Source organism: Argopecten irradians, chromosome 1, assembly GCF_041381155.1.
Source record: "Argopecten irradians isolate NY chromosome 1, Ai_NY, whole genome shotgun sequence".
In the NCBI taxonomy this organism is placed as follows: Eukaryota; Metazoa; Mollusca; class Bivalvia; order Pectinida; family Pectinidae; genus Argopecten; species Argopecten irradians.
This window is the reverse complement of record NC_091134.1, coordinates 13,660,682-13,674,832: the sequence shown is the minus strand read 5'-3', so window position 1 is coordinate 13,674,832 and position 14,151 is coordinate 13,660,682. Positions and strand designations below refer to the sequence as shown.

At 37.8% G+C, this 14,151-nt stretch overlaps 1 protein-coding gene across 2 annotated transcripts in view; it reads left to right on the top strand.

Annotated features, from left to right (window-relative positions):
- The window catches only part of LOC138318421 (uncharacterized), a 72,525-nt gene extending 58,696 nt beyond the window's left edge, over nucleotides 1–13,829 (top strand). For both annotated transcript variants that reach the window (XM_069260760.1, XM_069260768.1), the window contains 3 exons: nucleotides 7,463–7,600; nucleotides 8,608–8,672; nucleotides 10,104–13,829. In XM_069260760.1, coding sequence (XP_069116861.1) covers nucleotides 7,463–7,600; nucleotides 8,608–8,663 — 194 coding nt within the window. In that variant the 3' untranslated portion in view covers nucleotides 8,664–8,672; nucleotides 10,104–13,829. The remainder of the gene's footprint in view (nucleotides 1–7,462; nucleotides 7,601–8,607; nucleotides 8,673–10,103) is intronic.
- The last annotated feature ends 322 nt before the right edge of the window (nucleotides 13,830–14,151 follow it).

Genomic DNA, 14,151 nt, shown 5'->3' with positions numbered 1-14,151 from the left:
AGGTTGGCCGACGTAATATCGGCCTCCATTATTGAATAAAGTGCTTAGAGTAATGAGTCTTCCCAAACAATCTATGTTTAAACATAAAAATCAGTACAATCCAGTATACGCCTATAATTTAACACTCGCATCTACAATTTTTATTAATAAATAAAACATGCAAAAAAAATACGGAGATTATGAAAAGGTTACGTAAATAAATATAAAAAAAATGTCGTGTACCATAATGATTGAGGATCAAACACAAAATTGACAGCTGAAAATGATTGACTCTGCCGGCGTAAATGAGTTAGAATAAAACAACCTCGCTAGACGACAAAAAAGACCCAAAAAATGAATATATAGATTAGAAAAATAGACAAGACAAACACATCGTAAAAATACATGTAGATATGCATAAATAATAAAACATATCAGAACATAACCTAAGAATTAAAAAAAAATGCCAACAATAAACATTCAAATATAGCGTGTAAATCACAAAGCAGTAAAAAATTCTGTCTCGGGCCACATGATAGGTATACACGTGTAGACCGAAAAGAGTTGCGCAGCCCGAGTGCCCCCGGAGGTGTGTGTTGCAATGACTGCACTGAGGGCAAACACAGTTGAGAAGTATTATCCGAAGTAGTAACACAACACCAAGAGTTCAAGTAGCTTAAATTATTTGTTTGAGATATGTGATCTGACCTTGACTATACTAGTATATACAACCAACGGAGCCATGAGTGGAGGATAAAATATAATTCTATGGCATCTTTACAAGAGTGTTCCACATTGCCACTCCAAGTGTCTATAGATGGAAATACAAACTTTTATTGATCGATTGGAAACAGACTGATAATTTGATATTTGGACGGCCGTAATCAGTCACCTACGTTGATATACTCAGAGCGGGCTGCAGTGTAATAATAAATACACATGCTTTATAAAATCCACAAATAACCAAGTGACAGATAGTAAATATTTATAGCTCGAGACCTCAAACATAAGTGTACTCACCTCCCGGTGCCACCCAAAATACTTCGAACGTATGAATAACCAAGACACGGGACTACCATCCGAAACTATCACTAGAAGGTAAACAATAAAACAAAATGACACGGCTCCATCAATAAAAACATAAGCAATGACATCACTACTGTCCCCTGTCGGTAAAAAAATACCGATACATGTACACGCACAGTTTAATTTAAGAAACGCGTACATTCAGAGCTAAATACCCTCTCAGTACAGCACAAGTTTGAGACACAACCCATTTAACTTATTGAGTTCATTACAATGAAAACCGAAAAACCATACCAATAACAGCCGAAACCGCGCCCAAACACGCGGCGCTAAAATAAGCAATCCCTAAAAATTAATAACAATAGAGCCATGATATTGCGAGATAGTAACATCTAACCTCTAGGATAGACCTACTTATCACGTTTTATACTGGAATCAGTTTGTCCCAGTAACACTTCAAATTTAAATCTTCTTTCTTGGATCTTTGACAGAATGAATATTAATTTAATTAAATGTTAAGGATTGGCCAGTCTAATTATGTGTGTAGAGGACAGTTCCTTAGATCTTTATTAAGTGACAGTACAAATGTGAAAGCATGTATGTACTTAAAAGTTTAAGATGCAGACATATGAACGTGACAAAGCAACAAGTACATAAATATTTCAAAATGTTGAATTTTCTAACTTAGCAAAATGATGTACTCTTTAAAAAAAATAAAAAGACAGAAAAGACAAAAATATTCAAATGATGATGTTGTTGATGTCGTCATAATGTAGACTTTAATTAAAGCAAAATCCATTTTTAGCCAACCATCTGATGATGGTGGGCTATTCAAATCGCCTTTTGTCCATGGTTCGTCCGGCCATCCATAAACAATTTTAGTTACTGCTATTTCTTGAGGAGGGACGGTGAGCTTATGTCATTGCGCGTCGTCCGCCGGCCGTTTAACCGTCTGTCATTTGTTAACATTTCCTTTATATTGCTACTAGTCATAGAGTTCTGCATGGATTGAAACCAAATTTGGCCAAAAACAGACTTGGGGAAGGGGAATAGACTTTGTATGTGCATTTAGGTTCCAACCACAACCTCCCCAAAGTTTGTATAAATTTTGTCTCTAACCCCCTGGAGGCAGGTGGGCCAAGAGGGGAAATGGAGGTAAGCTCTTTAATTATCCCCCGCTTTCTCCGAAACGGGGGATATTAATTTGGGTTTATCCGTCTCCACTCTGTCTGTCTGTCCGTCTGTCTGTCCCTCTGTCTGTAACACTTCGTTTCCGTGCAATAACTGTATCAAATATAAACCGATTTCCTCAAACTTTGTGTCAAGGTTAAATGCCTTAAGGGCTCGGCCAAGTTGGATCGCGACTGTCGCTGGACCTTATTTAGCGGAGTTATGGCCCTTTGAATTACTAAAACGTCATTTTTTGCCATTTCCGTGCAATAAGTATAACAAATGAAAACCTATGTCCTTCATACTTAGTTACCAGATTAAATGCTTTAAGGATTCGGGCAATTTCGATCGCAACTTTCAATGGACCTTATTTAGCGGAGTTATGGCCCTTTGCTTAAATAGAAACAAAGTCAGTTTCCGCCACTTCTGTACAAGAACTGTAATAAATATTAACCGATTTTCTTCAAACTTGGTAACAAGGTTGAATGCCTTAAGTGCCTAGCCAGGTTTGATCAACTTTTTCAGTTGATGTTATTTATCAGAGTTATGGTCTTTTAATTTACTACAAATGTCATTTTTAGCTCACCTGGCCAGAAGGGCCGGTGAGCTTATGTCATGGCGCGGCGTCCGTCGTCCGGCTTCTGTCCGGTGTCCGTCCGTCAACATTTCCTTTAAATCGCTACTAGTCATAGATTTCTGCATGGATTGTAACCAAATTTGGCCACAAACATCCTTGGGGGAAGGGGAACAGAACTTGTGTAAAGTTTGGCTCTGACCCCCCGGGGCAGGAGGGGTGGGGCCCAATAGGGGAAATAGAGGTAAATCCTATAAATCGCTACTTGTCCTAGAGTTCTGCATGGATTGTAACCAAATTTGACCACAAACATCCTTGGGGGAGGGGAAACAGAACTTGTATAAATTTTGGCTCTGGTCCCCCAGGGGCAGGAGGGGCGGGGCCCAATAGGGGTAATAGAGATAAATCCTTTAAATCGCTACTTGTCCTAGAGTTCTGCATGGATTGTAACCAAAATTAGCCACAAACATCCTTGGGGGAGGGGGAACAGACCTTGTATAAATTTTGGCTCTGACCCCCCAGGGGCAGGAGGGGCGGGGCCCAATAGGGGTAATAGAGGTAAATCCTTTAAATCGCTACTTGTCATAGAGCTCTGAATGGAATGTAACCAAATTTGGCCACAAACATCCTTGGGGAAGGGGAACAGAACTTGTATAAATTTTGGCTCTGACCCCCCGGGGGCAGGAGGGGCGGGGCCCAATAGGGGAAATAGAGGTAAATCCTTTAAATTGCTACTTGTCATAGAGCTCTGAATGGATTGTAACCAAATTTGGCCACAAACATCCTTTGGGGAAGGGGAACAGAACTTGTATAAATTTTGGCTCTGGTCCCCTGGGGGCAGGAGGGGCGGGGCCCAATAGGGGAAATAGAGGTAAATCCTTTAAATCGCTACTAGTCATAGAGTTCTGCATGGATTGTAACCAAATTTGGCCACAAACATCCTTGGGGGAAGGGGAACAGAACTTGTATAAATTTTGGCTCTGGACCCCCGGGGGCAGGAGGGGCGGGGCCCAATAGGGGTAATAGAGGTAAATCCTTTAAATCGCTACTTGTCATAGAGCTCTGAATGGAATGTAACCAAATTTGGCCACAAACATCCTTGGGGGAAGGGGAACAGAACTTGTATAAATTTTGGCTCTGATCCCCCGGGGGCAGGAGGGGCGGGGCCCAATAGGGGAAATAGAGGTAAATCCTTTAAATCGCTACTAGTCATAGAGTTCTACATGGATTGTAACCAAATTTGGCCACAAACATCCTTGGGGGAGGGGGAACAGACCTTGTATAAATTTTGGCTCTGACCCCCCGGGGGCAGGAGGGGCGGGGCCCAATAGGGGATATAGAGGTAAATCCTTTAAATCTCTACTTGTCATAGAGTTCTGACATGGAATTGTAACCAAATTTGGCCACAAACATCCTTTGTGGGAAGGGGAACAGAACTTGTATAAATTTTGGCTCTGAATCCCCCGGGGGCAGGAGGGGCGGGGCCCAATAGGGGAAATAGAGGTAAATCCTTTAAATCGCTACTTGTCATAGAGTTCTGAATGGAATGTAACCAAATTTGGCCACAAACATCCTTTGGGGAAGGGGAACAGAACTTGTATAAATTTTGGTTCTGACCCCCGGGGGCAGGAGGGGCGGGGCCAATAGGGGATATAGAGGTAAATCCTTTAAATCGCTACTAGTCATAGAGTTCTACATGAATTGTAACCAAATTTGGCCACAAACATCCTTGGGGGAAGGGGAACAGAACTTGTATAAATTTTGGCTCTGTCCCCCCGGGGCAGGAGGGGCGGGGCCCAATAGGGGAAATAGAGGTAAATCCTTTAAATCGCTACTTGTCATAGAGTTCTGAATGGATTGTAACCAAATTTGGCCACAAACATCCTTGGGGGAAGGGGAACAGAACTTGTATAAATTTTGGCTCTGACCCCCCGGGGGCAGGAGGGGCGGGGCCCAATAGGGGAAATAGAGGTAAATCCTTTAAATCGCTACTTGTCAAAGAGTTCTGAATGGAATGTAACCAAATTTGGCCACAAACATCCTTGGGGGAAGGGGAACAGAACTTGTATAAATTTTGGCTCTGACCCCCCGGGGGCAGGAGGGGCGGGGCCCAATAGGGGAAATAGAGGTAAATCCTTTAAATCGCTACTAGTCAAAGAGTTCTGCATGGATTGTAACCAAATTTGGCCACAAACATCCTTGGGGGAAGGGGAACAGAACTTGTATAAATTTTGACTCTGGCCCCCTGAGGACAGGACGGGTGGGGCCCAATAGGGGAAATAGAGGTAAATCCTATAAATCACTTCTTGTCCTAGAGTTTTGCTTGGATTGTGACCAAATTTGGCCATAAACATCCTTGGGGGAAGGGGAACAGAACTTGTATAAATTTGGGCTCTGACCCCCTGGGGGCGGGAGGGGTGGGGCCCAATAGGGGACTTAGCGGTTAATATTAAAATTCCTTCAGAAAAGAAACAATGAACCTGTATTCAGAACATTACTTGGCATTACAAACCAGGTGAGCGATACAGGCCCTCTGGGCCTCTTGTCTTCAAACTTGGTAACAAGGTTGAATGCCTTAAGTGCCTAGCCAGGTTTGATCAACTTTTTCAGTTGATGTTATTTATCAGAGTTATGGTCTTTTAATTTACTACAAATGTCATTTTTAGCTCACCTGGCCCGAAGGGCCGGTGAGCTTATGTCATGGCACGGCGTCCGTCGTCCGGCTTCTGTCCGGTGTCCGTCCGTCAACATTTCCTTTAAATCGCTACTAGTCATAGAGTTCTGCATGGATTGTAACCAAATTTGGCCACAAACATCCTTGGGGGAAGGGGAACAGAACTTGTGTAAAGTTTGGCTCTGACCCCCCGGGGGCAGGAGGGTTGGGGCCCAATAGGGGAAATAGAGGTAAATCCTATAAATTGCTACCTGTCCTAGAGTTCTGCATGGATTGTGGCCAAATTTGGTCACAATCATCCATGGGGGAAGGGAAACAGAACTTGTATAAAGTTTGGCTCTGACCCCCTGGGGGCAGGAGGGGCGGGGCCAAATAGGGGAAATAGAGCTAAAACATATAAATCGCTACTTGTCTTAGAGTTCTGCATGGATTGTGACCAAATTTGGCCACAAACATCCATGGGGGAAGGGAAACAGAACGTGTATAAATGTTGGCTCTGACCCCCTGGGGGCAGGATGGGTAGGGCCCTGTAGGGGAATTAGAGGTAAATATTCGAATTCCTTCAGAAAAGAAACAATGAACCTGTATTTAGAACATTACTTGGCATTACAAACCAGGTGAGCGATACAGGCCCTCTGGGCCTCTTGTTCTACAGTTTCTGTGTAATAACTAACAAATGTTAAAACTATTATTGTTAAAATTTGGTAAAAAAGTTAAATGCCTTAAGGGCTTAGCCAAGTTCGAAAGCCCCTTTTGGCAGATCTTAATTAGCAGAGTTATGTCCCTTTGATTTAATTTAAAAAAAATCATTTTCTACCACTTTCTTGCATTTCTTAAAACTTGGTAACAAAGTTAAATGTCTTAAAGGCTTCGCTAAGGTTGATCGCCACTTGCGACGGACCTTAATATTTAGCAGAGTTATGGCCCTTTGATTTAATAAAAAAAGTCATTCATATTTTATCATAAAATAACTACATCTTACTTCCGAATAAGACTTCAGTTTAATTTTTCATGTTTCAACCAAGGTTAAACTAAACCTAACCTCAATAATGTTTACCTACAATATGTCCTGAAAGTGGGGGATAGAAATTCCATGAATTTGCTCGTTACTACTATTCATAGAGTTCTGCATGGATTGTAACCAAATTTGCCCAGAAATATTCTTAGGGGAAGGTAATAGAAATTGTATAAACTTTGGCTTTGATCCCTTGAGCGAATACATGTAGAGTAGGGCCCAATAGGGGAATAGGAGGTAAATATTTTAATTCCTTCAGAAAAGAAACTATGAACCTGTATTCAGAACATAACTAAATTGGCATTACAAACCAGGTGAGCGATACAGGCCCTGTGGGCCTCTTGTTACATGCATGGTTCCCTTGGTCCCTAGGAGTGGCATGCTGATTTTGAGGCTAATTGGAAAAAAAGGGCTACCAGGCAGCCATCTTGAATTTTGATACCTAGTAGTTAAATTTTGCTTCTGCTATTTATCAGAAAGGGATCGTTCTCAAATTTCATATGTTGCTTCCACTAGGGCCCTTGTTGCACATATTGGATTTTGGGACAGAACGGGCAACTTGATGGCCGCCAGGCAGCCATCTTTGATTTTGATAGTTAAAGTTTGCTACCGCTATTTTGCAGAAAGCACCGAAGTGATCAGTCTCAAAATTCATATGTAGCTTCACCTATGGCCCTTTCGAACCTTCTGGATTTTGGGACCAATCGGTGAACTAGATGGCCGCCAGGCAGCCATCTTGGATTTTGATAGTTATGAACTTCTTTTCAAGTTATATCAGTGCAATTTAGCTGTAACTTGCCTGAAATGATCCTGACATGGTCCTTCCAAGTACTGATATTTTTTTGGTTAAGCCAAAATCCAAGATGGCAGCCACAGCCGCCATATTGAAAACACATTTTGAACTTCTTCACAAGCTCTACCAGTGCCAGTTGTATAAAGATGTATATTTGTAATAGAATTTCGAACAGTGGTGATTTTAAACTATTAAAACATATTTATATAGATATAATTTAATCTAATACAGGTAACTACAGTACTGTCGGCCAGGGAAGTACAGAATGGGGAGTAGGAAAAGATTGTTCAGATCCAACAAACATTGTAGACAGTGGAGTATACCTAGAAACCTTCAGTCCAGCTGGACCAATTCCATGTTCTTCATCAGGTGGGTAGACCCTGAATTTTATGAAATTTGTTTGTAATGCTTTGCACCAGGCAGGCAGCCATGTTGGATTTTGATAGTTAAAGTTTGTTACCTCTTTTTCTCAGAAGCATCTAAGAGATCAGTCTCAAAATTCATATGTAGCCTCACTTATGGCCCATGTTGCACTTCTACCAGAGCAGTTTAGCTGAAACTTATCTAAAATGATCATGACATGGTCCCTCCAAGTACCGTTATTTGGGTTGATCTGAAATCCAAGATGGCAGCCATAGCCACCATCTTAAAAACATATTTTGAACTTCCTCTCAATTCTACTAGTGCTATTTGACTGAAACTTGCCTGAAATGATTCTGACATTGTCTAGACGAAGTATTGTTACTTTAGTTGATCTCAATTTGAAAATGGTTACCATGACACTAATTAAAGTGAATCGTCGGGCAAAGAAAACCAGTCTTAATGTGTTGATTGGCCTTTCAAAAGTTCATATCAAAACGATGGTCCAGTTCTGCTTACGTTGTCCAGCTCTGACCATTGAAATATTATTTGAAAGTGAGGTTGCGTGGAAAAGTAACCATGGACATAGCCAGCCGGGAGGACGTTTTAGGATTCGTATAATTTAAATCAATTTCTTCGCATGCAGAGAGATTTTGGTGGGAGATTTTATTTTTCTATTTCATAACAAATTATACTGGATACATTCACACCATTTTTACCAACTCTAGCTTTTCTTTGCCCGACTGTTCACTTTAATATCCTATAAGACTATTGCCAAGGTAACAAGATGATCATTAAGGCCCTTCGGCCGCTTTTTATGATAATTAGAATTGTTTCTTATTTTAACTAGTAAACCAAACTATCCAGTTTTAATAGGGCCAGAAGAAGCAATCTATGGTGCTGATCAGTTGGTATAGCTACAATATATATTTATAACTTACTCGTATATAAATATTGATTAGTTTATGACAAGTTTTGCCTTGTCCTTTTAATTCTTCATTTAATTTACATTTCAGACTCTAAGAGTGATATTGATGGGGGGAACCCTTCGACAGCAATAACAAAATTTTAACCATTGCAGGTAGGTAAATAATCTATTGATGACTTCAGAAATGTTCAAGCCATTTATTTCATTTTCAGAGTGAAATATAAGGTTTCACACATAAAAACCAATATACTTCACTCCAGTGAAAACATCAATTTTGATATTTTCACTCACAATTGACCAATCACAATGCAGCATTGATAATGAAAATATTATTTTTGTGTCTCCTGCAACGCAAGGGCGACACATTGGTATCACTCTTTCAGCGTCAGTGTCGGCGTCCTGGAAAAGGTTTCCGTGCGATAACTTTAGTATGACCAAGTCCGTCAGTATTTGAGTTATGGGATTTTAAAATCTTCATATTATAATAAAGTTAGGTTTCGTCTAACCAAATAAATATTTTTTGGTTAAACCCGATAAACAAAAGAAAAGATGGGGGAAAAAAATATGAAAAATACCTCTTTTTAATTTCTTAATGCCTATGAGATTGAACAAATGTGTCTTGAATACAAAATTGAAGGAAATTCTTGATTTATAACGATGTAAGACTGACTTGATAGTATGCAAATGAAAATGTGATGGATTGGGTAACGTTGTCGAAATTTCGCATATGTGCATCAAGAAAAAAAATCTGAATCAGCAAGAAGGAGGGAATTAGAATGGAATCGGTAGCAACCTAGGATATCTCTAGGGAATGAAATTCAGAGATAGCATGTAGCAAAAGAAGAAACAGAAGCCACATATCATGCCCAACATGCCTGGAATCTGTTGGACTCGTGTTGCATGTGGCGAATTAAGTTTCAACACATATGTCAGCTAAGGCACATGCAGTTCATATATGTCGTGTACTAAGATAGCAACCGTAGGTCAGTAACATGAAGTGATTTTGATTATATGATATGTATAAACAATCCATCGCACTTCGAGTCGTTGTTGTTTTTTACGAAACATGCCGTGTCAAGACAGTCACTGTTATCTGACATTTTGTTGCATGCTTTCGTTTGTTGATGCAGCCTCAGTTCGGGAAAAAACCTGTCATGTTCTATGTAAAGCTTGACTTTGCTCTATTTTAAGACGAGTATTTTCCTGGTCAAGCTAGGTAACTGACTTCTTATATTGTTTGCTGTATGCATTGAAAATGATCTGAAGATGATATCTATGTACAGGATAATTTTCAATTTCGTAGTCTTTATATTGCATTGGGCGAAACCTACCTTTAACAGTCAGATGACCATTAAGATTTGGGCTTTTGTTGACAATTTGTGGGTGACAACCTCGGACGATATCTGCCTACAATGACGCGTCCAGCAGTACCATTGGTTATGGTGGGTACAAACAAGGACAATGGTTTGCAGAAACATGGATACCAGATTTTCAGAACCCCTATGCCTAATATAACTTTACTTTATTATCTCAACAGTTCTGAGCTACCTTAATGACATTGCTGATTCTTTATCTTGGTTACAGATCGACGGCTGGCACCAAAGGCTGCTCTACATCCATGTATATAGTCAGTTCCACCACCATCAGCAGTCCTGTGGCAATCAGTCAACAATTCAAGAACTCATGTTCGCACCCATAGCTCCAAGTACTAGAAGTACAAAAAAAACATCAGATAAAACCCCCTCTTGAAAAAAGTGCATGTTTTATTTGAATGAAAATATAAGTGAATAAGAACCTTGATTACATTTTGTTAATTTCTGAGAGTAGAGGTACCAAATTCGTGCAATCAATCTTTTAAAAGTAGACTACACGCTGAAATAAGAATTAAATAATAAATAAATCAAAAACATAAGGATGGAGCAAGATAGTTTGTAATAAAAGGAGTGGCAGTAATTTCAAACATTTGACTTAAAACATTTCAAATATTGTAAATAATACGAGAATGAAGGTGATGATGACATATTTTAAGATATTGAATGATGCATATGATATATTTGTACCATTTAGTAATGTTTAGTGACATATGCATACTCAATAATGATATTAGTCACTTTTGCCTATTGATGTTTTTTGTGTAACTTTTTGTATTCATATTACTTTGTGTAGATTTTCATTTTGATATATATATAGTGTTACAATCGAATAGGATCGTAATACATACAGATAAACGCATTCCCGCCTTAAATTAGCAAAAAACATGACCGTTAAGGCCCATGGACCTCTTTTTTTTTGAAAAAGCTTACAAAAGGTCAAAAACAAGGGTCATGTTGCAGTTACAGTTGAAGAATAGAATTTTTCGTCGGAAGTTTATAAACTCAGGAAGCTAGATACATCATATAGACATTGAACAGCATGGTTCGTTTCAGCTGTGATGCAGAAGACCTGCCACAACATTGGTTAATTAATACTGGTCAGTGATAGTATATATAATAAATCTAATTGGTTGGAGGAAAGACACAACAAAAGCCGATTAGAATAGATCAACATAATTATTCAATTAGCAATTTGTATTTAATATGAATATTTTAGATAAAAAAGTAAATTGACATGATACTATGATTAAAATAATATAGCAAAAGAATTACGGTGTGAACGTACATTGTATATCAATTTCCCAGCGGAATGTGTACTTGAATGTACACAGGGTGTACATAATTCATAAATTAGATATCGGTTTGAAATCTGAATATATTACTGCACTATCTCACAATAAGACCTAAATACAGCAAATAAAAACATAATTTAAAAGTCAATGTCTTTATAGACGAAAACCTTCCGTACAAAACAACCACAACAACCAAAAGAAATTGTGTCACTTATAAAAAAATAGAATAAGAATTAAAACAAAAATCAGAGAATACATGTGTATAGATTATGTTTGATTGCCATTTATTGTGTAACATTCCTGATTGTGTATTTCTTTCTTTATACCATATATTATAAGCTTTATGTAATTGCAAACTTTATGTGTGTGTTGGTGTCTTAAATTATTTCTAAGATGTTGAATTAATGTGAAATACCAATAGAGGTTCAAAGTTTAAAGTAAATACATGTAGTTGGGCAAAATAAACAACAGTCTTAACACATTCATTGGCCTTCCAAAAGTCCTTGAAAATCAAAACGACGGTCAAGTTCTGCTTACAGTAAAGCAGTTTTGACCATTTGAAATTATGGAAAAGCCCTATGTAAATTTAGCATATTTCTAAACTCTTACTCTATGAAAGCAAGGCTTGGTGGAAATGTCCATTAACACGGACATATAGCTAGCTGGGAGAACTTCTTGGCATGTAAATTTTGTAAGGAAATCTTATTTTTATTTCATAAGAAACTATACTAGATAAATTAACACCATTTTATCGACTTAATAGCCTTCCTCTACCCGACTATTCACTTTAACTACGAGAAGTCATGAAATGATGGTGCAATTTTGCTTTTTCTGAAGGTACTGATATTTTTAAACTTAATGTTATATATTTGCTCAAGTATTACAGGCTATCTTTGTACGGTACAAATCTCAGTCATTTGAATCCCATGGCTGATGCAATTAGAGGGAAGCTAGTTTATATACAGTTGTGTGATGTGTATGTGCAATAATATACCTTTGAGAATCTCAGTCATTTGAATCTCATGGCTTATACAGCTGTGTAATGTGTATGTGTAATGATATACCTTTACGTTATTTGCACTATATATGAGACATGTGACATCCTTAATGTTTTTCTTACTTGACATAATCATCTTTTACACTCATAATCAAATGTTGTTCTGTATGTGTGTCAATTTTCATGTGTTCTCAAAATAGATTTACATACATACATAAAATGTATCAATTTTATAATCACCACATATTTTACATGTAAAACTCACGACAGGCCTCAACTTTTACAACTTTTACAACATGTTGTGACCCTCGGGTGAAATATCCCTATCCTTCATATCCACATGAAATAGTCTGATGATATAGACTCAATAAAATATACAAAGATGATATATTTGAATGGCGAAATTCATAACATTATGTATTATATAAACGAAAAATGTACATGAATCATATATACACATGATCACTTCAATTATGCCTTTGGGATCTTGTCTTGACATACCAATGCTTTGTATTTAATACAAACTCATACAAATATTTTACCAAGATCAAAACAGTATCTTTTTGATTCGTCAAAAATGTATAGGGTAAAATTGTTAAGATATCTGGAGTAGCATCATGTTTAGCTCACCTGGACCTGGTCCAAAGGTAACTGAGGACAAACACCATATTGACATTTCCGGAGTCTGTTCGTCTACAGCTCACATTATCAACTTGAAATCTACTGGTCGGAATTCGACACATTGGCAGTATTCTTATGTGCTGGGGATTACAATTTTTACAAATAATTGAGTTGACCCAAGGGAGTCTGCGGGTCGGAGTCAAAGTCCCATATCGTTTTTTCAAGATGAATATGTTGAAATCAGGTCAGTCATATCCAATCAATTATTCTAGTCTGTGTAAAATCAAGTCAGTCATATCCGTACTTAGATATTTTTTATTATTCATAGATATTTTATAACAATTTTATCAATTTTAACATGTTTATGAAACTATCACCATTATATTGAAGCACTGATCCTAATTAATATTTAAATGTAGTTTTAGATACTTGTTATTTTTAAATATTTATAAATTACAGGCATAAATTAAACTATGATTTTAGTATTAGGAATACCAATGTTATAGTTTGAATTGGTTATACGATACTCATTTCATTCAAGTGATTAATGATTGTATAGCTATTTATATTTATGTCCCCCAAACAAAGTAGGGGGACATATTGTTTTCGCTCCGTTTCTTCTTCTTATTATTATAATTACAAGCTAACCGATACTTACATAATATATAATTCATTTTTCACGATTTTCAGTCATGTGGACATGACGTACATAGCAATTATTTTACATGATGAATAATTTGCGTGCCTCTGTGCTTGGGCTGAGGTGACCAATATTACATTTCACGGTCCCGGAATAGCAGTTGAGATTGGTTGTTTTTATCTTGTACACATGTTCCTAACTGTCGAAGACAGATATATCTGGATCAAATAATCGATGAAAAGTTACATAATACATATGTATAAGACCACGATTGAGTGCATTGTTGTTAGCGATAGGCCTAGGACGTCTCCTTGCAGGCGGTATATGGAATTTTCAAATTATTATTTGCCTAGATGAAATAAATGATTTGTTTTAATGTCCAGGAAACAGGAGTCATCTCGTCTTTCCGTGTCAACACCAAAATAAAACTAACAGGCCTATTCAAGGATACGTCCTTGGCCTAGCTACTGTAATTAAGATACTGACCGTGTATATATCTGATGTAAATCCTCAGATATATAATTATTCATTTTGTAGTAATAAAGCTACATATACATGTAGCCCTCGCCAGATATTGTGAATAGTTTGAATAGGCATGCTGTATGATATATTAAAAGTAAGATTTCTGCTTTTTTAGAAACAGTGATTTTTTTATAAGAAGCAGATACACTGTAACATCGATATTTTTTGATGGTGTATGATTTAGTAT